The sequence below is a fragment of the Populus euphratica genome, unplaced genomic scaffold (assembly GCF_000495115.2).
Source record: "Populus euphratica unplaced genomic scaffold, PopEup_1.0 scaffold180.1, whole genome shotgun sequence".
Taxonomy (NCBI): Eukaryota; Viridiplantae; Streptophyta; class Magnoliopsida; order Malpighiales; family Salicaceae; genus Populus; species Populus euphratica.
Genome location: NW_011500060.1, coordinates 156,931 through 182,620, shown reverse-complemented (window position 1 = coordinate 182,620; position 25,690 = coordinate 156,931). Strand labels below are relative to the sequence as shown.

Below are 25,690 nucleotides of genomic sequence, written 5' to 3'. Positions count from 1 at the left end.
TATATATATATATATATATATATATATATATATAAATAAAACCAATGTTTGGAAGGAGGTGTCGGGACAAGGACATTCCACATGTTTTTAATACAAAAAGACGCTAAATATCTGATAGCATTTATTGTATGTCTGTGGGCACGTGACATTGAGATGCAAGCAGCCTAGTAGTGTTAGAGTTTGCTTTAAAGCCATGATTTTTGGCTTGGAGGACAAAAGGAGAGACCACAGGAAAGCTCAGTTGATTTAAAATAATGAAAAGGATATAATAAAAAAATCCCCAACTTTTTCAGAGGCAAATACTGTGATATTTATAGAAGGCTGGACCAAATTATGAATAAGTTTGCTGGTCCAACTTTTATTTCTCACCACACCTATATCTACGGCTTTTGTTGCCATCGTGGTATTTTTTTTAAATTAATATAGATATTTAACTAATTTATATAAATTTTAATTAATTTTACAGATTTTAAAATTAATAATTATATAAATTTATAGTAATCCTCAAGTTTACAAGCCTCCATCTATTATTTATAAATAGCCAAGTATGATTAGTTTTTATTTTAAATTATTTTTTAATTAATCAAATTAGCTTGTAATCCAATTGACCTAACTAAATTTAATCCCTACTTAAATTTAAATGAACAAGTTAACTTGTGATCTAGTTAATTTAACTAAATTTGATCCCATTATAATTAAATTAAATTCAAAAAATTTTAAAAATATATTAAATCTAATAATTTTTTTTTAAAGTAACTCCACAATTTAGTGATCTATAACCTTGATCAACTACCAATGAAACTATTAAAAGTATTACTAGAATCTAAGATCTTCTCATCTCATGGACCAATTCATTATATCGTATAATATAATAATATAATTCTAATAATGGATGAATATAAGTGTGCTTCTTCCGTACTTTGAAAACCCAGTTGCCCTCTGGTAGGCCCTGCATATTTGGTAAAGACATGTAACAATATGGCTAGTGGTTCGTGTGGTGGCTGTAAACCTAGTCCACAAAGTTGAAGTTCATGAGCTGGCCCTTTTAAAACTTGTTTGGAAGTATATTGTATTTATTTTTAAAAATATTTTTATTTAAAAATATATTAAAATGATTTTTTTATTTTTTTAAAATTATTTTTAATATCAATACATTAAAATAATATAAAATTATTAAAAAATATTAATTATAAAAACAAAATAAAAAAACTTAAATTTTTTTTAAATATTTTTATTTAATTTTTTTTAAAATAATTTTAAAATGCAAGAATAAACAGTACTTACAATCAAAGCTTATCCACTCCCTCAGGTCCGAGATATCCTTTTGAGCAGTCAAGCCGTCTATATTGATATTCGTGAAGGGGCCAGCGAAAACCACAAGGGCAGAAATTATAGGTGAAAACTCATAAAGTTGAGGCAAGCTCTGTTTCATCTGCATTTTCTCGTGTACATGTCTGTGACATCCAGTTTAAGTTTCAGGCAGCCTTGAGGTTGACAAGAAATTTACCATGTTCGGCGAGCCGAATCGAAAATCCAATCTGTTACGTGCCATTTTAGAGGCAGTCTAGTTTGATATTTTAGTAGCTGAACGGTTCAGCCTGGGCGATGAACAGGGGCTAGCCATATAGAGCCCTTGTTCTTCCTCGGCTGCTAAACACCTTTACTTGTATAATCTGTCTATTGGGCGGGCCTGGAACCACGTTTATTATTATTGTTTCTTATGAGCATCTCTGGCATTTCAGTGATGATGAACAGAAACAACAGATGATGTAAAAACGGGATAAAATCACTTCAGCTACACAAGAAGCAGAAAATACAGAGAGTGATGTCGCACAACGAGCATAATCCAAAAAAGAAACCAACATGACATTCACTTTGTGGCACAAGTGCATAGAAAAGGGGAGGGGGGGCGATTGTGAAGAAAAAGATCACCTAGACAACCAAAAACCATCATCTTCTCCGCCCCAAAAGCAAATTAATATCTCAGAATCCCAGCTGCGTTACAGCCTTTGTTTTTTAAAAAACGTCCAGCCCTTCAAAGAAACACTTTTGAATCACGAGGAAGACATCATAAGACCACAAAAAGCAGCTTAGCCCAGCCTCAGCAAATCCCAAGAGAGAAAACCAGCACTGTTTTAGCTAGGAGAAAGAGCCTTAATCTAGTTACACCCTTTCAAAAATCCAAAATAATCCAGCATGGTCACCAAGTTTCAAAAATTTTGACCTGAATATATTCATGGTGACCTCCATTCATTCATATCACTGTGGATTTACCTTCCAAACACGAACACAGGCATCCTCACCAGAACTTACCACACTACGATCATCAGTAAATGCTAATCCATAAACTCCACCCAAGTGAGCTCCCTTGATGGTCATCCGACTAGATGCTGGCTTGTCGATTTCATATATGATTATACAGGTGTCAAGCGATCCAGTAGCAACCATGCTGCTATCAGGAGACCAAGCAAGGCAGTTTATGCGGGCAGTGTGGTACAACATGTTTTTAAGCTTCACCTGCGCAAAAATATGCAAGTAAAAAATAAGGCTCCACAGTTCAGTGAAGTAAAGAAAAGAAGGAAACATGGTTCATTTTGACATAAACTTTTCATGTTATCTTTAATTTAAGAAAAAATAAAATAAAAAATAAAGCACGGACAATTGAAAAAACAAAACACAGCGAATTGACAATCAGGCCTAAGGGTGCCTGTGGCATGTAACACAAACTAGTAAATCCCAAATCAAGGAGCAGCATCAGACTGCAATATACCAGTCAACCTGTGCCTGCTTATACGGAAAGCAATCCTTCCACCAACCCCATCCATTGCCCCTTGCAAACTAAAAGAACAATGTATAACATAGAAAGATTTAGGCAATGTACAGGTTGATGTTCAACTGTAAGAACAGTAATTATTTCTGCATTTCACCCACAGTGCAGCCTCACTTGCCCCTTGCATGCATACTAAGGAAAACGTCATCCAAAATGAGTGACTGCTTATCTAAACTGATTTTCTAGCAAACTCGAGAGTGATAGCTGGGCATAAAACAAAACATTCTTCTGGCCTATGCCAGATGTAAGACCAGTAACTATGGAAGTTTCAGTTTTGAAAACCAAGGTTAAGGACAATGATATGCTAGTAGGAAAGTAAAATTCACAGAACCAAAAACCATAATGACAGGAGCTATGTTATTCATGATTCTATTTATTTAATGAACTGGCCAAATCCCCCAATCAAAATCCATATCTATTGCAAGTGCTTCATTTGATTTGGTGGCTTCTCCAAATCATGCAATTCAATAAAATTCCCATAGACAGAGAATTGACAGCCAAATTTGCTTTGCTCTGTGACAATTAGAAAGCAAAATAACAGAAAACTTTCAATGCCTCGCTATCATGTAGATATGTACTTAGTGTAGCTCACTTGCATAAAGAGCACAGACCTGGCACAATTTTGCACATCTGCAACTTCAACCAACAATAACTAAGTGCTATGCATAAACAGCTGTACAGAGAGTATAGCATCAACGTTTTGGATCTAAATAAGCAATCAAAGTACCTCTCTGGAAGCACGATCCCAAACTACTGCTTCCCTATTTAAATCACCAGAAGCAAACATTGAAACATCTGGAGAGTAGCGGATGACACTGACAGCTCCACGATGTTTTTCAAGGACTGCATCTTCTGTGAGTGTATCACCTGTGACAGAATATATGTGCAATTTCCCATCCTGCCCACCTATGATTGCTTCACTTCCATCAGGTGAAATTGCAGATGCCGTCACAGCAAAATCAAGATTGATGGTTGACACTACTTTTGTACCACGAATCATGACAACACCTGAATCAATTGCAACCAAAGCAAGCTCAGGGCAGAGAAGGGCAAGACTTATATCCTTTGGTTGGCTGCGGACGTCAATGGAATCTGCATCTCCACATTGATCACCAAGAAAACGAACTCTCCATAACTGAAAAATACAAAGAATAGCAGAAAGAAAGAATTAGAGGTTAAAAGGGGCACGGATTTCTTTCCTCAAAGGAAAAGAAATGCACCAAACGTTGTGTAGAAATCATAATTAGTTCATAATTTATCCAAATCCTGTTTAATTAACATTGAGAAGAAATTAAAGAAAACAATGAAACTTATTTTGATAGAATTCAGGGCTTCATAAAGCTTTCAGTTGGGAATGAAAAGCTCTCCTTTTTCTTTCTTTGTTTCAACTTGTTTTTGTTTTAGGCTACTAAAAATTAGAAATCAAAGCAGGACAAATCATTTTCATATTTAGACAACTTGTAGAGGCACCAAAATGGCACAGATAGTTTGTAAGGATGCTTGAAGAGGCATGATAAAAATACAATTCGGGGGGTAGGAATCACGTTTGCTTGCAATCCAAAGAGTATAACTATATACACATGTCAGGGAGAAATTCTCCATTCAATACTGATTATTTGATACATGTGGTCAACATAAAGAAAGTTACAACACTATAGTCCTTCTAACAATAGTATGACTATTCAAATAAAAGAAAAACTTCCTCTCACAACCAGTAAGTTAGAAGCAGGAGAACCTATTACAATCCCAATAGCATGTTTCATATGTCATCTATTGATCCTGATGAGCAGGAACTCATTCACGTCCTCAAATTCATAGTAGATAAAAATAGAAAAGGAAAACAGCATACTCATTTAAGAATCAAAACATGTAGCCAAGTTAATCACCTTATTATCAAAACCAGATGTGATGACTTCTTCTTCAGCAGCAGCTAAGCATTTAATTTGAGAATTCTCCTTCCTCCGCAATTTGCCGCTGTATCCAATGCCTTGAATCCATTTAACTATCAAACCATCATAGCTGCTGGACAGGATTGTCTTAGGGACATTTTTAAGCACAGATAAAGAGGTAACATTCTTCATATGACCAGATATTTGCAGTGCACTTTTACCAAGATCACTAGCTGAGAAAATGCTGATTGTGCCACCAAGAGAAACAGTGACAAGATGATCATTCTGCCAAAGGCAACTGACTAGCATATCATCCACTCCACCAGAGTCAGAAGAAGTCAAAGTTTTTGTCGACTTTCCACTACCATCATCACAGATCTCCCACACTTTTGCAGACTTGTCGGCAGATACTGTTAGCACCTATAAAATAGTTTAACCACAATTTGGTTAATTATCAGGTACAAAAAGAGTTGCTTTTACCAGGTGGAGAAAGAGCAGAAAATAAAGGAATGCAAATACAGAAATGGGGAAACAAAGTATCAACGGAAACGAAATCAAATCCACAATAAAAATAGAGCACTTTTTGTACAGTCCTCAAGCACATCAATCAAAAATAAATTACTTTTAATAAGAGAATAGCATGCAATTGGTCCTTAATTACGAAATACTAGTACTTGGCTGCAGATTTTGTTTCCATAAATGGTCCATGAAGAAGTAAGCAAAACACAACACAGAATTCATTTTAATCCTCAGTAGTAGCTTCACAAATTGAAAGAAACTAAAAACAAATGATGAGATAAAGTTGTAATTTCTACACCTATGCTTCTACTGTAATACCCTCATTTAATGTCTTCTAAGAATTATATTATTAACTAATTTTTTTTGAAGTGTCACATCAACAAGTATTGGTTTAGGCACCACAAAACAAGAGTGTTCACCACAAAAGCTTTCATTATAAGTTAATACCAGGCTTACCTGTTTACCATCAGGACTCCAACTAACAGCATAAATACTGCCCTTGTGACCATCCTCAGATGACAACTCTCCGATCTTCTCTCCTGTCTTTCCGTCAAACAGTATGCCTTTCTTATCAGAACTTACACTGATAAACTTGCTACCATCTGGAGAAAACCGTATACAATTGACAAAATTTGAATGATCCCTGCATGTAACCTAAACTTTTCAACCAATGCACCCTCTTTATTTTGATCTAACTCTAAGAACTTAAAATCAGAATTAAGACTCTCATAATTTACTACAAAAATACACCATTACAAACCTGTGAGATGACTTGAATTTAAATGGCGGTCCTTCATAGAAATTAACCAAGAAATCCTCTCCACATGTGACAATTCGAAATGGCCTAGTTGGCTTAAACGCACAGCTCAAAACTCGCCGTGAATGCCCATCAAATTCCCCTACATTAGTTCCTGAATCCCACCTATAAAAACAAAAAAACAAAAAAACAAAAAAAATAACAACCATCAACATCAATCATCAAACCATAGAAACTCTGCTTGCTGACGTTTAGCCATGCGTTTAAAAAGTAAAACAAAATTATTTTTTAGACTCACATAAAAGCGCGAACAAGAGATTTCCCTTTTCCATCCCCAGAGGCGACGATCCTCAACCCATCAGGGGACCACTGAAGATCATCGATCCGACCGGTGAGTACTTTAAATTCTTTTTTCAAGACATGATCATTGTAAGCACCCCAGATCCTGACAGTCCCGGATACATCAGCGGAGGCGATCCACTCGCCATTGGGAGAGTATCGGGCGACGGTGGCTTGGTAAGCGTGCTCACCATAGACGGAGACGTCAAGCGGGTTGTCAAGGTTGAGAATGAGAATGGATCGGTTGTTAGTGTAAAGGATTTTATTGGTTTTTGGATGACCGGAAATTAGGATCCCTCTGCCTCGTTCGGTCGAGGGAACGCAAGCGTAGGTCTCTGCGAGCTCTGTCATTTTCTTTTCCAGATTTGATTCGATGGAGATCGTGGAAATGGTGGGGATTTTGAACGTTCCTTGATTTTATATACTTGGGGACGTGGAGAGCACCCACCAATTGGGCATTTTGAACGTTTAATAAAGTGTTTAAAATGAAATTGTGATTTTTCTTTTAATAAAGTATTTTTATTAGATTTTGTCAAATAGATGTTGACACGACCATTAGACTGACAAGATAGCATATTATAGGTGCGGGGAAATTATCGTGAATTTGCTATGTATATAGAATTATTGTACTGTGAACCGTGGTGGCACTATAAATGCCAGTGTATTGTTTGGACCGTTGTTTTTTAATTGAAAAATATTATTGCGAGTGTTGTTTTCTCAATTTTCGGTATAAAAAATGGTTGGATGTATAAAAAATGGTTAGATGTAGCTTCATTGTAGGATCCAATGCTATTAAGTTTGATTTGAAAATTATATTTAAATTGATTCCAAAACATTTTGTATGTTAGACTATTAGTATTGAGTTTAATTGTCTAATTAGATTAGTTTATTTTTAATCTAGTTAGATAGCTAGATCTAATATCTTTAATTTTAGTTGGATTATTAGATTTTTTAATTTTTTTTTAATTTTTTATAGTTATTTTTTATACAGTAAAGAAAAAATAAATTAATGAGACTTTTTTCATATTATACAAAAATTGAGTGATAATTTTTTTTTTTCATTTGAGATTGAATTGATTTTTTTTATTAAAATATGTTTTGCATTTCAAAAGGATTTCAATTTTTTTTTACTTTTTTTTTAATTTAAATTAATATTTTTTGTATTATTTTTATGGAATAATATAAAAAATAAAATTTAAAAAATAAAAAATATCATCTCAATATATTTTAACATTTCAAAAATAACCATTATATAATAATATAATAACTAGTATATTGGCCTGCGCTTCTCAGTGGGTCAGTAATATTTTTTTTCAAATACAAAATTGCTTAAGTTGAGTTAAAAACACATAATGCATTTGCAACATCACTATCTTTAAATAAAATATTTTTTATAGTAGCACTATAAATAATGCATATCAGAGCAAAACCCAATACATTGACAACTAATTTTTTTCTTTTTAATTTTAAGGTATTTTCAATTTTTTTCCTCTTATTTAATTTTTTTTCATAATGTAAAGATAAAATAAATTGATGATTTTTTTTATATTGTATGAAAGTTAGGTGATGATATATATTTTTAGGTTGGGTTGAATTTTCTTATTAAACTATGCTTGTTTTTGTTTTTCAAAAATACTTTAAAAAAATTAATTTTTTATTTAATTTTTTTACTTTAAATAAATATTTTTTTGATGTTTTTGTATTATTTTGATATGATGATATGAAAAATATATTCTACAAAATAAAAAATTAATTTCTTAATATATATATTTTTTAAAAATATTTTAAGATATTTTTAATTTTTTTTAGAATATCAGATCTGGTTTTAAAGCAAGACTCAATGCTTTTGAGTCTGGTTCCGTCGCCAGCTAGACCCAATAGCAATTAGATCTAAAATGGTGCCAAACATAAAACTATTGAGTTACACTATACTTTTCATATTTAAAAAAAATTTGTTATTAATCTAATGCAAAGTACAGAACTATACGCTAGAAGTGCGGAACAATATACTAGTTGATATATAACCCAAGAGTGCATGAATATTTTATTTTATTTTTAATTGGGTATCTATACTTTTATTTGATTTCCACTTGTTTGATTTGTGAGAAAGCGAAAGAAATCAATTCTATTTGATTTATTTTATTTATAGGTATACCCTTTTATTTTTATTTTTTTTAATATGAAACAAAATTGTTATTTAACTTGCTCCAGGATGTTTTATATAAGGATTGTGAAAATCTGCTCGCTATTGAATTTTTCTCCTTCTAAAAAACACACTTAAAAAGAAAAGAAGAAAAAAAAATGAAAAATAGATACATTTAAATAAAAAAATAAAATAAAAATAAAACCATAGACACTCGATTGAAAATAAAGTGTAATATTCACGTATATTTAGTGTGTATGTCCACATGATGACATGTCAATATTATGACCAGCATGCTTTTGATAGAACCTAATAAAAACACTTGATCAGAAAACAAATCTTCAAAGTTTGGATGCATAGCGAAAATAAAGTTTGGTACTCTCTAATAGGAAAAAAAAATAATAATAATAAAAATTCATGCCAAAAATATTATAAGTTGATTGGTTTTCTAAATTTGCTAGAAATTTTAATTGAATCACACACATACACATTCCTTTGCTAAGATTATGATAAGTTCAGATAAAAAATTGTTTGGAATGTTCTGATGCTTTAACTACTCAATTGAGATTAACAACAATAGTAACTTGATTAATTGAGATTTAGATTATAATTTTATAGCTAATTTGAGGGTTGAATAAAAAAAATTTAATGCAAAAATAACATGTATAAATTAACAGCATTAATGCATTAACTAGTATCAAGATAAAAATTTAATTATGAAAATAAAAGTTAATACTTTCATTTAAGAAAATAAAATAAGAATTATATGTATTAATAAATATAAAAATAATTTAACGATAATTTAATATTAAGTCAAGAAGTTAAAAAATAAATGTATATTAAGATATTTGTTCTTTTATGACATGAAGCTCTTCTATTATTTATTTATTTAATTATATAAAAATAAAGTTATTTTTATGTAAAATTATAATTTAAATTCCATTAAACCAATAGTTTTATGGTATAATTCGTTCTTTTTTATTAATATATGTTAAAAAATAGCTTTTCGATCTATATTATTTCTTCAATAAAAATTTAGAATAAATAGAAAAAGGAACAATTTGAAAAAATGATAAAAATAAATCTTTTTAATTAAAATCCTTTCATCTTATTTATGAGCTCCGTTTTTGTTTGATATTTTTTACAAGAATAATTATTTTTTAGATAATAATTTATCAAACCATTCAAGCAAGTCTTAATAAAGAAAAAAAATTGGTTTTGATAATTTTGAGTAATACAAAAAAGAGAAAGATATATTATCTACGTGCGGCTGTATGAAACTTTTTAAAATCTATTTTTAATTAATAATACAATAATAAAAAATTATTTGTAGGAAAAACAACGAATAAATTATGATGATGAAAAAATATATTTTGTTTTTCTTTTGTCATAATCATATTTTCTAATTCACATACGTTTTTCATTGTTTTGACCAAACTTTGTTTTTCATAAGAAGAATAATTAATTAAATAAAAAGTAACAATAATGCAAAAACATATCCTAAATTACAATTATTTGAACTTTGTTTCGTGACCACAAACTTAAATAAAGTTTGCTTGAAATGATTGCTGCCACTTAAAAAAAATGCTATAATTTTATTTGAAAAAAAATATCAAATTGAATGGTCTAATTAAAATAATATCTTAAATATAATTTTAATTATTTTATTATAATTAATTTTTATCATACTTTAAGAAAATCTTGAATGACTATATAAAACCATATTTGTTAATATTATAAAAAATATTATAATTTTATTCAAAAAGAAATTCAAAATGAATGATATTAAATGAAATAATTTCCTAAATATAATTTTCATTATTTTTATTAAAACATTAGATAAACTTTAAGAAAAAAAATAATAAAAAAAAGAATTTATAAAAGGAGTCCGGTGGCCCTGCTCTTAGAATCGTAGATATAAAACCAGGCTTGCTAGATGGGTTGACCCGGGACCTAAACGACCTAGGCCTTGGCGTGTTTTAAATGGTCTAAACTTGGATTTGCAATTAGAGTGGTAAAACCCGAGTGACCTATTGTAATCCAAGTGACTTGCCGTAACCTAAGTGAAACCCAACTTTTTATTTTTTATTTTTTTAATAAATCCAAAAAATATAAAGTTAATGTGTGAATACTTGGCCTTGCATACTTTTTTTATAGCTTATATCTGTATGAAATGTTAACTTTTCAATGAAATATATATAATCTCTATTCACATAAATTATTTTTTAATTTTTTTTATAGGATATATATATATATATATATATATATATATATCACATACATATTAAATATTTCTTAGCCTTTTCATGTGAGATAGCTATATATAGTTTACATCTATATGAAATATTTCTTAACCTTTTCATGTGATATATTAAAAACTTAATTTTTAAATTTTTTTTTTCGAGTTGATCAAGGTTAATCGGTGGACCAAGTTTAATAACTATGCTTTGCACAAAATAGAGAAGGTCAGAATCACATGTCTGACCTTTAATTTTTTAAATTATGCAGACAAAGTGTTGCCAGCCTATTTGTTTTTCAAAAAACAAAGCAGATGACAATTTGTATGTGGTGACAGATGATGCGTCATCTATTGGTTGAACTTCAGCTATATCAGGTGGTTGAAAAATTGAGGCTCGAATCCTAAGATCTCAAAACCCTTATATTGATCCTTTTTTAACTTGAAAACACCTAAAAAATACCCTAGAGACCCTAATAAACCCATTTATAGTCTTAAATAAACCTTTAATAGGTTAAATATAAAATAAAAATAAAATAGCCTAAATAAGATAATAAGATGAATGATCAAGACCATCTCAAAAAAACTTCTCTCATTAAATGAAACCCGTTAATATCAAGATTATTTTTTTATTATGAAAAAGTGGCCAACATACAACTTTATTTCTCGTGCACCATTTTCCTAGAAATTTCTCTTTTCTCTCTCAAGCTCAGGGATTAAAATATGAATAAAATGAAGTTTTGGATCAACTATAAAATTAGGTTGTAAAGGCTGGCTAGGTCAGCTTCTTGAGGTCAACTTTGCAGTGGGTTTAACGCTTCTAAGGGATAACTTTTTTGCTCAGGTTCGGGTGTTATGGCAGATCACAAGGGTGGCATATTCACTACTAGAAATTCACTTAATATCAACAACATTACCAACGGAATAGTTTTGTTGGTAATTTGCAGTCATTGTTATTAATGAAATATTTTTTGTCTGTAATTCAGTCGGTATCAATTGGTATATACCGATAAAATTACAAACAAAATATTTAGAATTAAAAAAAGGGCAGTTCACTGACGTGGAAGCTTTTGCGAGCGATTTTATCAACGAAACCACCGAGGGATTCAAACCGGGAGTTTGTATAGTGATGTCATTGATTCACTGTCAGAATTGCTTATGGCATCACCAAACGATTCAAACTAGGATCTCTATACAGTGATATGATCGATTTACCAACAAAATTATCAATGGAATCACTAACAAAAGTTGTTCGTTGGTTATTCCATCCGTAAAAGTTAATATATGACCACTCTGCTGACTCTTTCCTCCCCTATTTCTTCCCCATCCTAACTCTCCCCTCTCAAACTGCAAACAACCAGCCCCCATAAAAAAATCTTCCTTTTCTCAGCATAAGTTATATTTCTTTAAGTTTTGTGGTCATAGTATCCGAGTTCTAATTTACCAATGGATTTTATCATTTTTTTTGTAAGTAATTCTATCTTTTTCAATTTATAAAATATAAATGTCAATTTTTTTTAGTACATGTACATGTTTTATTGTTATTTCTCAAATAAACTTGTATACTATGGATTTTTAATTTTGTACTTTTTATGGTTTGTTTTAGATTTTATAAAATCTATATTTGTTTGTAAATTGTTGAAAATTTATTGAATTACCGAATGAAATCTATATTTGTTTGTAAATTGTTGAAAATTTATTGAATTACCAAATTATATGTGTTTTGGTGAAATAATTAATAGTTTGTTTAAAGGGTCCGTTTTAATTTTTATCAATGCTATTCCAGAGTTGTAATTTTCATAAATTTATATAGATGTTAATAATTGATAATAAATATTTAATATTTATGAGAAGTTGTAATTAGTTTGTTGGATAATCTCCACTTAAACCAATATTTTTGCAAATTTATTTACATAACATAGTAAATTAATATATGTTGTCATCATAATTTTTATAGAGGTTTGATAGAAATAATAGATGATCATTGTTGGATGTATCGAGATTCACCTCAAAGATTGCGGAAGATGGATTGTTGTAACGTGGTTCAGGGTTTTATTAATTTCGCAACATCTATTCTCAGAAATTTCACTAGAGGCAGTATTAGTTGTCCTTGCAGGATGTGTCAAAATAAAAAGTATCTACATCCAAATGTTGTAATGATGCATCTTCTACACAAAGAGTTTATGAAGAATTATCAGTGTTTATATACACACGAAGAAGTATTTGTTCATAATAAAAGTATGAGAGAAAGGGTGATGGGGTCAACTTCTAGTGTTAGCAATGTGCATGAAGTTGCAAATGACAACATTAATCCTTACAGGAATATAGTCATGGATGTAATCAGAATGAATTAAGGTAATGTCAGTCATTGTCCAATAGTAAAAGAAGAACCTAATGCAGATGCAACTAGGTTTTTTTATTTATTGAAAGATTCTGACAAACTATTATGGGATGACTGCACGAACCATAGTAAATTATCGGCCGAGCACAAGTGTTCACCATTAAGTCAAATCACGGGTTGAGTGAGGCCAGGTATGACAAAATAATCTGAATATATATGAGGCCACAGTTCAGATTTTTATTTACTGTCATACCCAGTCCAAGCAGCCCGGGCCAAAATATAGATGTTTGTCTTCAACCATTGATTGATGAGTTGACGCAGTTTTGATCCTCCGGAGCTTTGACTTATGATAAATTAAGGAAATTGTTTTTTATTATGAGGGCGACTTTGATGTGGACCATCAATAATTTTCCAATTTGTGGAATACTTTCTGGTTGGAGCATGCATGGAAAACTAGCTTGTCCATACTGCATGGAAAATAATAAGGCATTCATGCTAATAAATAGAGGTCAAACTTTTTTTTTTTTTACTGTTATTGTCATTTTTTGCCATCGAATCATAGGTACAGAAAGAACATAATGGATTTCTTTATTGGCAGATTTGAAAAGGATGTTGCACCCTATATCTTTCTAGTGAAGAATTGCATGCTGTTGTTTCAGAGTATAATGATATTGTGTTTGGTCTTCAATCAGGTAAACAAAAGTTTCATGGTTTTAGTTTGACCCACAATTGGGTAAAGTGAAGTACCTTTTGGGAGCTTCCTTATTGGAAGACCAATCTCCTCTGCCATAACCTTGATGTTATGTACATAGAAAAAAACATGTTTTAGAACATTTTCAACACTGTCATTGATGTGAAGGGGAAGACAAATGACAATATCAAGGCTGGATTGGATATAACTTTGTTATGTAACCGTAAAAATATAGAGTCAGTTTGTAATGGTTCATGGGTCGCAAAACCAAGAGCAAGCTTCCTGTTAGAGAAAAACGCATAACTACTAGTCTACAAATGACTTAAGAGTCTGGGTTTTCCCGATGGATATGCCCCGAACATATCAAGGTTGGTTAATATGGAGGAATGCAGATTGTATGGAATAAAGAGTTATGATTACCACGTGTTTATACAAACACTCATCCCATTAGCTTATCATGATTTGTTGCCAAAAAAAGGATATGGGATGTACTCACGAAGATCAATCATTTCTTTAGAGATATATGCTCCACCAAGTTAAATGTTGATCTTATTGAGAGACTTGGAACAAATATCATCGAGACACTATGTAAACTTGAGATGATATTTCCTTAATTATTTTTTGACTCAATGGAGCATCTCTCGATACATCTACTGTTTGAAGAAAAAGTTGAAGGACCGGTCTAGTATAGATGAATGTACCCATTTGAATAGTTAGATATTATAGTTGCATTGTAATTCAGATAGATTTTTGAAATATCACCAATGAAATAATTAAAATTAATATTATTTAAATGTCCATTAGTAAAACTGCGCTATAAATCCTAGCGATCGCCTTTTTAGTTCATTTGTTCATCTTCTTTATTTCAAAGTTTTGTTTTTTCTTTTAGTTCAATCTTCAGCAAATTAAAAGGTGTGTACTTCCTCTTCTTTATTTTCTTTCAGATTTTATTTTTTAATTTGTTCTTTATTTTATTTATTATTATTTTTGGTATGTATTTCCATTAATTTAAATTTTTATTATTGAATTTAGCTTGTAATTAGTAATTGAATACATATGAATATATTTTTTGCTAATGAAATTAGATTCAATTTATTTTTTCGTTTTCTTCATTTCAAAGATTTGTTTTTTCCTTTCATTTCCTTCAACATTTTTGTGTTTTTGGCTTGTAATCTTTAGTTCAATCTTTAACAAATTAAAAGGTATGTACTTTCTCTTCTTCACTTGTTTTAAGTTTTTATTTTTTATTTGTTTTTTTTTATCTATTGTTATTTTTGTTATGTATTTCTATTAATTTTAATTGTTATTGTTAAATTTAGCTTGTAATTAGTAATTGAATATACGTGAATAAAGTTTTTGGCAATGAAAAGTTTTTGGCAATGAAATTGAAACTTTATTTGGTATGTATGTATCTATTAAAAACCTTAGAACTTTTAGTAAGTTTATTTGTTCTTTGTTAAATTTACAATTATAGTGGTCAAATAAACATATAATTACTTCTTCAATGCTACATGAAATGGAAATATTGAAGGTTAAAGTTTTAGATATTGTCCTTAGATTTGCCATCAAATATTAATTTGATTATTATTTATTGAGTACTAAAGAACTTGGATATCCTGATAAACTCGCAACCCATATTATGAGATAAGAATAACCAATTATAGAAAAATTATAACTTTAGAACTTTTAGTAAGAACCTTGTTTTCCATTGGTTGTCGCTATTGTCAATATTTATATATTTAAAAAAGTTTTGGTAGTCTTTAGTATAGGGGAGATGTTGCTATTTTTTTTTAACAATCAAATTTAATTATATAATTATTCGTATAAAATTATGTGGATGCGTAGAATGAAATTAACAACTCGTCCCTCACATATGGTCGCAACTAGTTCTTTTAGCAGTGAGGATGACATATCCTTTAGTGCCAATTACGAAGAGGCATTAGCGCCATCATCTGATGCTACCTTTTCCAGCATGGTTTCATAGCGCAGGGGCGACGTGCCTTCATAATATAATGAATTCACCCACAAGTACAAGGTATAGTGGAATGATAACCTTTCAATGTAAATTTGTTTTGGTTTTAGTTTTTTTTAATTATAACATAATTTATGAACAACTAATCAATATTTCATTAATTTAATTTATTTTTAGGTTCACAGACATTGAGGCCGCCTAAGTAATATCATCGGCGTTTAAACCATCAATGGAGTCAGGTATCTAGACATCTTGAATGGATACCTCAAATTGATGAATGGTTTGACAAATTTGAGGTTGGTGTTAATTTCCAATTTTTAGCTTATTTCTAATAAATTATTAATATAATTGTAATTAAATTATTATTTTTATTTAAAATTAATTATTTATGCTTAAGAAAACTTCAGCTGGGACAGTGCATATGACACTATAGTGAGGAGGGTCTGGGAAAATTACGTGGCTACTAGGTAACATTGAAAACAATATAATATTTGCTTTGAAAAAAATTATGTTTCAAAATCTAATTTCTCACTATGGAAGTAGGTTGCGTGATTTTTGATATAAAACATAAAAAAAAGGCAAAAAAAGGTGAGAGATAACGATTTTCAAGGTTGGAATGACATGGTAGTTTGGAGGGACTGCAAACCACAATACATTCCAGAAGATATATAACCGCAACATTTTGCGCACATGACATCTGAGTGGTTTACACGACACTTATAGTCAGGTGCTGACAATTAGAACCGCCTAATTTATAGCTCAGTAACAACGCACACCAGTGGTTGCGTTCTATTTATTGCACATTCGAAATGGATGGTATAATGATTAGTACTTAAAAGTGCATTTTTATCATGTTTTTATATCATGATTTTGCACTAGAAGTATCAATAACTCCTTAATTAAAACATGTTTTATAATAATATATCTAATCATATAAGATACCTTTAATTTGTGGTAAATGTTTATTTTAAATGCAGGCCTATCACATAAATGAAAGGATTGATTGATGACTTTAAGAACTTAAATTGCAAGGGCAAAAAGATGACCAAAATTAGAAAAGAGATGTCGGTGCAATCCAAACCACAACACTGTTCGGTAATTAGGTCATATATGGAGCTATAGATCTCAGATTTAGGTCTACTACTACTACTACTACTACTACTACTACTATTATTATTATTATTATTATTATTATTATTATTACTATTGTTGTTGTTGTTATTGTTGTTTTATAATTGTTGTTTATAATTTGTACAATTAACCTCCCTGTGGTTCGACCCCGGTCTTGCCGGGTTATTTATTACTTCGACACTCCTGCACTTGGGAGAAGACATCAATCTTTTAGTCGTGTCAAGTTTTTGGCGCCGTTGCCGGGGAGGTAAGTTCTTGTATAAATTATAGTATTTATTTTATTTTCTCTTTTCACTTTTCTTGTATATAACTTTGTTTCTTTTCTTTTGTTTCTTTTTATTTTGTTTTCTTCCTCCTTCTTTTGCTTTCTTGTTCTTCTTTTTATTTTATTCCTACACGTGCATGAGAGTGTGGTCACGTACATCAAGTGGTAGACTTTGTAGGGTATCCTCATCATTTTCAGAAAATATGGCCGAAGAAGATAATCAATCACTTCATAATGAGAATAATGAGAATAACCGTGCTAGAACACTTAGAGACCACATGAATCCCACAAGAACAAGTGCACCATCATGCATAGTTTTTCCTCCTGATGCATCTCATTTTAATTTTAAACCAGGTATTATTCAACTTTTACCTTCTTTTCATGGTTTGGAATTGGAAAATCCATACTTGCATTTAAGGGAATTTGAGGAGGTCTGCAACACATATAATAATTTAAATTGTAGCATGAACACCATTAGATTAAAGCTTTTTCCTTTTTCATTAAAAGATAAAGCTAAAACATGGCTACAAAATTTAAGACCAGGATCCATTCGTGCTTGGGATGAAATGCAACAACAGTTTTTAAAGAAGTTTTTTCCATCTCATAGAACAAACTCTTTCAAGAGACAAATCACCACTTTCACTCAAAAACCAGGAGAAACATTTTACCAATGTTGGGATAGGTATCGAGACTTGCTTAGTACTTGCCCTCATCATGGTTTTGAAACATGGAGATTGGTTTCACATTTCTATGAAGGGTTAACACCTAAAGATAGGCAAATGGTTGAATTGATGTGCAATGGAACTTTTGAAGATAAAGACCCTGATGAAGCAATGGAGTACTTAGACTTGTTAGCTGAAAATGCTCAAAATTGGGACACCGCGGGTACATATGAGGCACCGAGTAAAACTCAACCTCATACATCTAGTGGAGGTATGTACAACCTTAGGGAAGATCATGACCTTCAAGCCAAGTTTGCATCTTTAGCTAGAAAAGTCGAGGCACTAGAATTGAAAAAGAGTGGTCAATTAAAATCTGTTGAAAACATTGTGTGTCAAATCTGTGAAACAAATGAACACTCAACCAACGATTGTCCAACCTTGCCTTCTTTTAAAGAATGTCTCCATGAACAAGCCCATGCTTTAAACAGTTTTCAAAGGGCCAACCACAACCCATACTCCCAAACATACAATCCTGGTTGGAGAAATCACCAAAATTTTAGTTGGAAGAGTGACAATGCACAAACTTCACAACCACCGTTTCAAGCACACCATAATTTCCAAAATTCTCATGGATATGCACCTCCTTATGCTCCACCTCCTACAAGAAATTTTGAGGAAACTTTGTATGCATTCATTGAAAAGCAAGAGACAATCAATACTCAACTTGCTCAAAACATGATAGATTTTAAAGATACTCTTGCTAAATTAACATCTGCTCTCAGTTTCCAAGAGAAAGGTAAGTTTCCATCTCAAACACAACAAAATCCCAAAGGGCAATACAATGCAAATGCAAGTAGTTCCGGAAGCCAACACATGGATCAAGTCAAATCAGTCACTACTCTGCGCAGTGGTAAGGTTATTGAAAAACCCTCTCTTGAACCTTATGAGAAAGATGATGAGTCAATCTCTGAGGGTAAGGAAGGGGTTGAATCTGAAAATTGCAAAGAAACGACTGATTCACCGCCAGCACTTCCATTTCCTCAAGCCATGACCAAACAAAGGAAAGTCAATCACAATTCTGAAATTTATGAAATTTTCAAACAGGTAAGGATCAATATACCTTTGCTGGATGCTATTAAACAGGTTCCTTCCTATGCTAAATTTTTGAAAGATCTATGCACTGTGAAGAGGAAACTGAATGTGAAAAAGAAAGCCTTTCTAGCCGAACAAGTAAGTGCTATTCTTCAGAACAATAATGCTTTGAAATATAAAGACCCTGGTTGTCCTACAATTTCTTGCTTTATTGGAGAGCATAAAATTGAAAGAGCCTTACTTGATCTTGGTGCTAGTGTGAATTTACTTCCATATTCAGTTTTTCAGAGTCTCAATCTAGGTGAGTTAAAACCAACTTCTATAACTCTTTTACTTGCCGATAGATCTATAAAAGTGCCTAGAGGAATAATTGAAGATGTGTTAGTACAAGTCGATAAATTCATTTATCCTGTGGATTTTATTGTCTTGGACACACAACCTGTTGAAGTATGTAATTCATTTCCTGTTATTTTAGGACGTCCATTTCTTGCAACTTCTAATGCATTGATTAATTGTAGGAATGGACTGATGAAGCTATCATTTGGAAACATGACATTGGAGATGAATATTTTCAACATTTGCAAGCAACCTAGAGATGATAAATCTTTTCGTCGTGTCAACTTTACTGAAAAATTAATTCATGATTAATTTCCAACCATTTCTAGTGAAATTGAGATTGATGAATATGATGATTTGCAAATGATTTATTTTCAGGAAGAATCAAAGACAAGTAATTGGAGGCTACAAATTAAGGAATTGCCACCATGATCAATTAAGTCCATACCTTCAAGTGTTCAACCACCAAAACCTGATTTGAAGCCATTGCCATCCAATCTCAAATACTCATTTTTGGGAGAAAATGAAACTTTTCCGGTAATAATCTCTTCCAAACTTAATGCACATCAAGAAGGTAAGTTATTACAAACTCTGAAAATGCACAAAAATGCATTAGGATGGACCATAGTTGATATAAAAGGAATTAGTCCTTTGATTTGTACACACAAAATTTATTTAGAGGAAAATGCTAAACCCTCTAGAGAAATGCAACGAAGGCTAAATCCTAATATGAAAGAAGTAGTGAAAAATGAAGTCATTAAGCTTCTAGATAATGAAATCATTTATCCTATTTCTGACAGCAAATGGGTAAGTCCTACCCAAGTTGTACCCAAGAAGTCTGGAGTCACTGTGATAACAAATGAGAATAATGAGTTAATTCCCACAAGAACTGTTACTGGTTGGCGCATGTGCATTGACTATAGGAAACTTAATTCAATGACTAGAAAAGATCATTTTCCTTTACCTTTCATGGATCAAATCTTAGAAAGAGTTGCAGGTCATGAATTTTATTGTTTCCTAGATGGCTATTCGGGTTACAACCAAATTGAAATTGCATTGAAAGATCAAAAGAAGACTACTTTCACATGTCCATTTGGTATTTTTGCATATCGTAGGATGCCTTTTGGATTATGTAATGCACCAGCCATATTTCAAAGATGAATGCTTAGTATATTTAGTGATATGGTTGAACATTTTCTTGAGATTTTCATGGATGATTTTTCTGTTTTTGGCGATTCATTTGATGATTGTTTGACTAACTTAGAAAAGGTTTTGACCAGGTGTGAAGAGAAGAATCTTGTGCTAAATTGGAAAAAAATGTCATTTTATGGTAACAAACGGCATTGTACTTGGTCACATTATTTCATCAAAAGGAATTGAGGTTGACAAATCTAAAATCGAGTTAATTGCTAACTTACCAACACCAAAATCTCTTAAAGATGTTAGATCATTCCTAGGACATGCTGGTTTTTATAGAACGTTCATCAAAGATTTTAGTGTAATATCTAAATCTTTAAGTAACCTTCTAACAAAGGATACTATTTTTGAATGGACTAAACATTGTGAAGAAGCCTTTGTTAAACTTAAAAACTTGCTTACTTGTGCTCCTATCATTCAACCTCCCAATTGGTCATTACCTTTTGAAATAATGTGTGATGCTAGTGATTATGCCACAGGTGCTGTTTTGGGACAAAGAAAAGATAAGAAACCTTATGTAATTTACTATACAAGTAAAACTTTAAATAGTGCTCAAATGAATTATACCACCACTAAAAAAGAAATACTTGTAGTAATATTTGCATGTGAAAAATTCAGATCTTATCTCGTTGGCTCACCTGTTGTTGTTTTTAGTGATCATGCAACATTGAAATATCTTCTTTCTAAGAAAGATTTTAAGGCTAGATTGGTGGAGTGGATTTTATTACTTTAAGAATTTGATATCACAATCAAAGATAAGAAAGGCAGCGAAAATGTTGTCGTAGATCAATTGTCAAGATTGACAACAGATTCGAAAACTGACATCACACCAATCGATGACTACTTTCCCGATGAATCTTTACTTTCTGTCTCTACAGTGCCTTGGTTTGCTGATATGGTCAATTTTCTTGTTTCAGGACAATTTCCAGCTCATTAGAGTACCCAAGATAAAAGAAAGTTATTAAACGAAGTTAAGAACTTTTATTGGGATGATCCTTATTTATTCAAATATTGTCCTGATCAAATATTTCGAAGATGCATTCCTGACAATGAGGTAAGTAGTGTCATTAAATTTTGTCATTCTAAGACATGTGGGGGCCATTTCTCGTCAAGAAAGACAACTGCAAAAATCTTACAAAGTGGATTTTATTGGCCCACCATGTTCAAAGACTCACATGTATTCTGCAAGTCTTGTGAAAATTGTCAAAAGTTGGGATCTATTTCAAAACATCACATGATGCCTTTAAATCCTATTATTGTCATTGAGATCTTTGACTGCTGGGGTATAGATTTCATGGGTCCATTCCCTCCATCATTTGGTTTCTTATACATATTAGTCGCAGTAGATTATGTTTTAAAATAGATAGAGGCAATTCCAAGTCGAAACAATGATCACAAAACAGTGATAAAGTTTTTGAAAGAAAATATTTTGAGTCGATTTGGAGTCCCTCGAGCCATAATAAGTGATGGTGGAACAGATTTTTGCAACAAGCCATTTGAGTCTTTAATGAAGAAATATGGAATCACACACAAAGTTGCCACCCCTTATCACCCTCAAACAAGTGGACAAGTAGAGCTTGCTAATAGGAAGATCAAACATATTTTGGAGAAAACAGTGAACCTTAATAGGAAAGACTGGTCTTTAAGACTTAATGATGCACTTTGGGCTTATCGAACTGCTTATAAAACTTCATTAGGTATGTCACCTTATAGACTAGTCTATGGAAAACCTTGTCACTTGCCTTTGGAACTTGAACATAAAGCTTATTGGGCTATTAAAGCTTTCAATACAAATCTGGATGATGCTAGTCAACTGCGAAAATTACAAATAAATGAGCTTGAGGAAATAAGAAATGATGCATATGAAAATTCAAGAATTCATAAAGCAAGAATTAAAGAGTTTCATGACAAGAAAATACTGAGAAAAACATTCAATCTTGGTCAAAAAGTCTTGTTTTATAATTCTCGACTGCATTTATTTCTTGGAAAATTAAGATCAAGATGAAGCAGTCCTTTTATTGTGAAACATGTGTATCCATATGGGGCCTATGACATCGAGAATCCAAAGAATGACAATGTTTTCAAGGTAAATGAACATCGTCTGAAAGTTTACTTTGACAATTTTTCAGTTGAATATGACTCTATTGAATTGGGTGATCCTGTATATAAAGATTGATTTTTTTTTGTTTCTTTTTGAGTGATTTTTGCTTGTTTCTCTCACCCCGGTCAAATGGCGGATAACGATACTTCGTGACTTAAGTCGGTTCTTTCAGTTTCCCACAATAATTGATATCTGTGTATATATTTGTGCAATTCTTTGAATCTCTCTTCCAATTCTCATTTGAAAATGGACACTAATCTTGAAAAATTGAAAAAGTATTTTCCCGCTCTGCCTCAGAATGCGATTACAAAAATTTACCGTGCTAGATGTGCAAGATTGAGATTGTTAATGAATCATAGAATTCCTAAAGATATTCGCTGGTTGATTGAAGCAAATGTCCGATTATGAGGTGAGTCCTCTAATTCCTTCATTTCACACATGCTTAGAATAGGTAAAAGCACTTTTGCAAAGAAACGTCATGCAAAATGATTAGAAGTCTGTCATCGATGTGCTAGATGGACTTGTAATACACAATGTCATTCTTTAAGAATGGTATCTATAAACCGTGAAGATAAAATACAATTCATTAAGGATGGCCTGAGTAAGGAGTCTTTAGATAATCTTCTATGGACTCTTGAGACGCATCCTAGTGGAGATGTGCATCGTACAATTCATGATTTATGACCACTATTTCATAAAGAACATGATCGACTTAGTCTTGGGAATCTGACTAAAAAAGACCCTGTTTGCTAATTTTTAAGAAAACTGGATGGGAAGCCTATCCCCGACCCATAGAGGGCGTTTAAGCCGTTCTTGGACGTAAAACCAAGGGAAGATGTGAGCCACAATCACAACTACCTGCACATACACATGCTTTTTTAAAAGTAAATAAATAAATAAATAAAAAGAGAGAGAGAGAGAGTGTGTGTGAGACTCTAGCTGGACTATACATAGGTGGCATGATTTCCCTTTTAATTTCTCATCTATAAAATCCTCTCTTCCTTCCCTTCATTTCCACTTAACGCATACATTCAACAAATACAGAAGCGTGTAGAAATGGCAAGTTCCTCAAGTCATCATATAAGAAATATTTGTGTTTTAGGTGGATCTAGTCCTGGGAAAGAAAAGGAGTTTTTAGAATCAGCAAATCATCTTGGTCAGGTGCTAGCTGAGAGAAAGATTCATTTAGTGTATGAGGGAGACAGTCTTGGGTTAATGAGAGGTGTGTCAATAGCTGCATTTTTAGGAGGTAGTCAAGTTTTAGGGGTCGTCCCCAAAGCTTTAGCACAAGGGGACATCATTGGAAAAAAAAATTAGAGAGGAACTTTAGGTCTCTACAATGTCAGCTCGAATGAATGCAATGTTTAACCATGCTGATGCCTTCATTGCTTTACCAGGTGGTCTAGACACATTGGAAGAGATCTTTCATATTTTCTCTTGGGCCCAACTGCACATTTACCATAAACCCATAGGTTTGTTAAATGTTAATGGTTATTATGATAAGTTGTTGTCTTTTCTTCATCATGCTGTGGAACAGGAATTTCTAACATCTTCTGCACAACAAATCATAATCTTTGCTGCTACTACTGAACAATTGATTGACCAACTACAATCTTTCATTCCTGTAATTGATCCCTCCATGAATCGCATAAATCGGTCATCTAAGGAAAGCCATAAAAAGCTTAGATTAGATTTGAGTCTTCATTTGTAATTTTTGTGTTGTTTTGTTTTATTATTGTGTTTTGTTCTTTCTTATTTTTGTTTAAGTGTGTTTCAGGTTTGTCAATGTTTGTTATTTCAGGTGATATCTTCTATACTCTATCTTTCTACCTTAGAACATTGAGGACAATGTCTCGTTTTGGTTGGGGGGAGAGGGTAGTAGTTGATAAAAAAAAAATTATTTTCCATTTTATAAAGCATGTGCATAATTGTTGTTACTAGGATGACAGAGTAAATGAGCTCTTTTGTTAAAGTGACTCTTGAGACACATCTTAGTAACCATTTTTAATAAGGTCTATTATAATACTTCTTGAAATATTCAGATTTACAAACTCTCGCATTATTATCACTTAATTCTGCTCATATACTCATTTAACATGTATTCTTAAACCTTAATTTTCACACACATACTTTAACATATGATTGTGGGTTGCACATTGGATTATTACATTATTTATGTTCTTTTGTTAAAGGTAACAACTAAGGGAAAGGGATTGTATATAATTAAAAAGAAAAAAAATAAAAACATGAAAAAAAAAAGAAGGGAAAGAGATTTTATATAATTAAAAAAATGAAAAAAAAAGAAAAAAAAAAGAAAAAAAATGACAATAATAAAAATGTAGATAAGTTTGGTTTCGTAGCCTCCCTAACCTAAGCAATTAAGCCTGAAGGGGTGTTTTAACACCTAATACCCTAAAAGTTAACTGACTTGGGGGCTATTGGCCCAACGCTTGTTACATGGGTTAAGGAGAAAAGCTTAAGAGAATCAAACATTGCACTATCTACATATTAGTATCTGCGACCCGAGTTACTAAGCTCGTAGGGGTGTTTTAACACCTAATGCCCTAAGACCAACTGGTTTGGGAGTCATTAGCCGAAAGCTCGTTACATGGGTTAAAAATGCATGATGTTTTTAAATTATATGTATATATATTTAAAAAAAAAGAAGAAAAAAAAAAGGGTTAAAGATGCATGATGTTTTTAAAGTATATGTATATAGAGTTAAAAAAAAAAAAGACAAAAATAGTAATCCCAACCCAAGGAAGTTAACCTTAAACATTAGAACAAAAATTTTGTTTTCTTCCAAGAAAAGCCCCATAATTATGTGTTGATACATTGAGCACAAAAGAAAGGTTTATTAATATCTTGTTAAGAGGTATTGAGCAGATATATAAATTTAATGAGAGTTTGTTTATCTGGATAGATTAATGGAAGTTAAATGATGAATACCTTGCTTTATGAAATTTGCAAATTGATTTTCTATTTTAACGCTTTGATTACTAGGGACTAGTAATAAGCTGTTTGGGGGGTGTGATTAGTACTTAAAAGAGCATTTTTATCATGTTTTTATATCATCATTTTGCACTTGAAGTATCAATAACTCCTTAATTAAAACATGTTTTATAATAATATATCTAATAATATAAGATACCTTTAATTTATGGTAAATATTCATTTTAAATGTAGGCC

General features: G+C 31.6%; 1 protein-coding gene across 1 annotated transcript; it reads right to left on the bottom strand.

Moving 5' to 3' along the window:
• Window positions 1-1,771: 1,771 nt before the first annotated feature.
• LOC105108033 (66 kDa stress protein) lies at window positions 1,772-6,771 on the bottom strand. Its single transcript, XM_011002170.1, has 6 exons — window positions 6,294-6,771; window positions 5,999-6,160; window positions 5,695-5,881; window positions 4,717-5,139; window positions 3,558-3,965; window positions 1,772-2,517 (listed from the first exon to the last, which is right to left on the bottom strand). Exons 1-6 carry the CDS (start codon window positions 6,683-6,685, stop codon window positions 2,260-2,262), a joined length of 1,830 nt encoding a protein of 609 aa, XP_011000472.1. The 5' UTR covers window positions 6,686-6,771; the 3' UTR covers window positions 1,772-2,259.
• Window positions 6,772-25,690: the final 18,919 nt, after the last annotated feature.

What these genes read in the sequence shown, in the direction of transcription:
- LOC105108033 (XM_011002170.1), bottom strand. Translation starts at nt 6,685, where the DNA reads ATGACAGAGCTCGCAGAGACCTACGCTTGCGTTCCCTCGACCGAACGA. An exon ending in TCTCTTGTTCGCGCTTTTAT is followed by an intron (nt 6,161 to 6,293) that starts GTGAGTCTAAAA and finishes TTGTTTTTATAG; the next exon opens with GTGGGATTCAGGAACTAATG. An exon ending in GGGATCGTGCTTCCAGAGAG is followed by an intron (nt 2,518 to 3,557) that starts GTACTTTGATTG and finishes ATTTTTGCGCAG; the next exon opens with GTGAAGCTTAAAAACATGTT.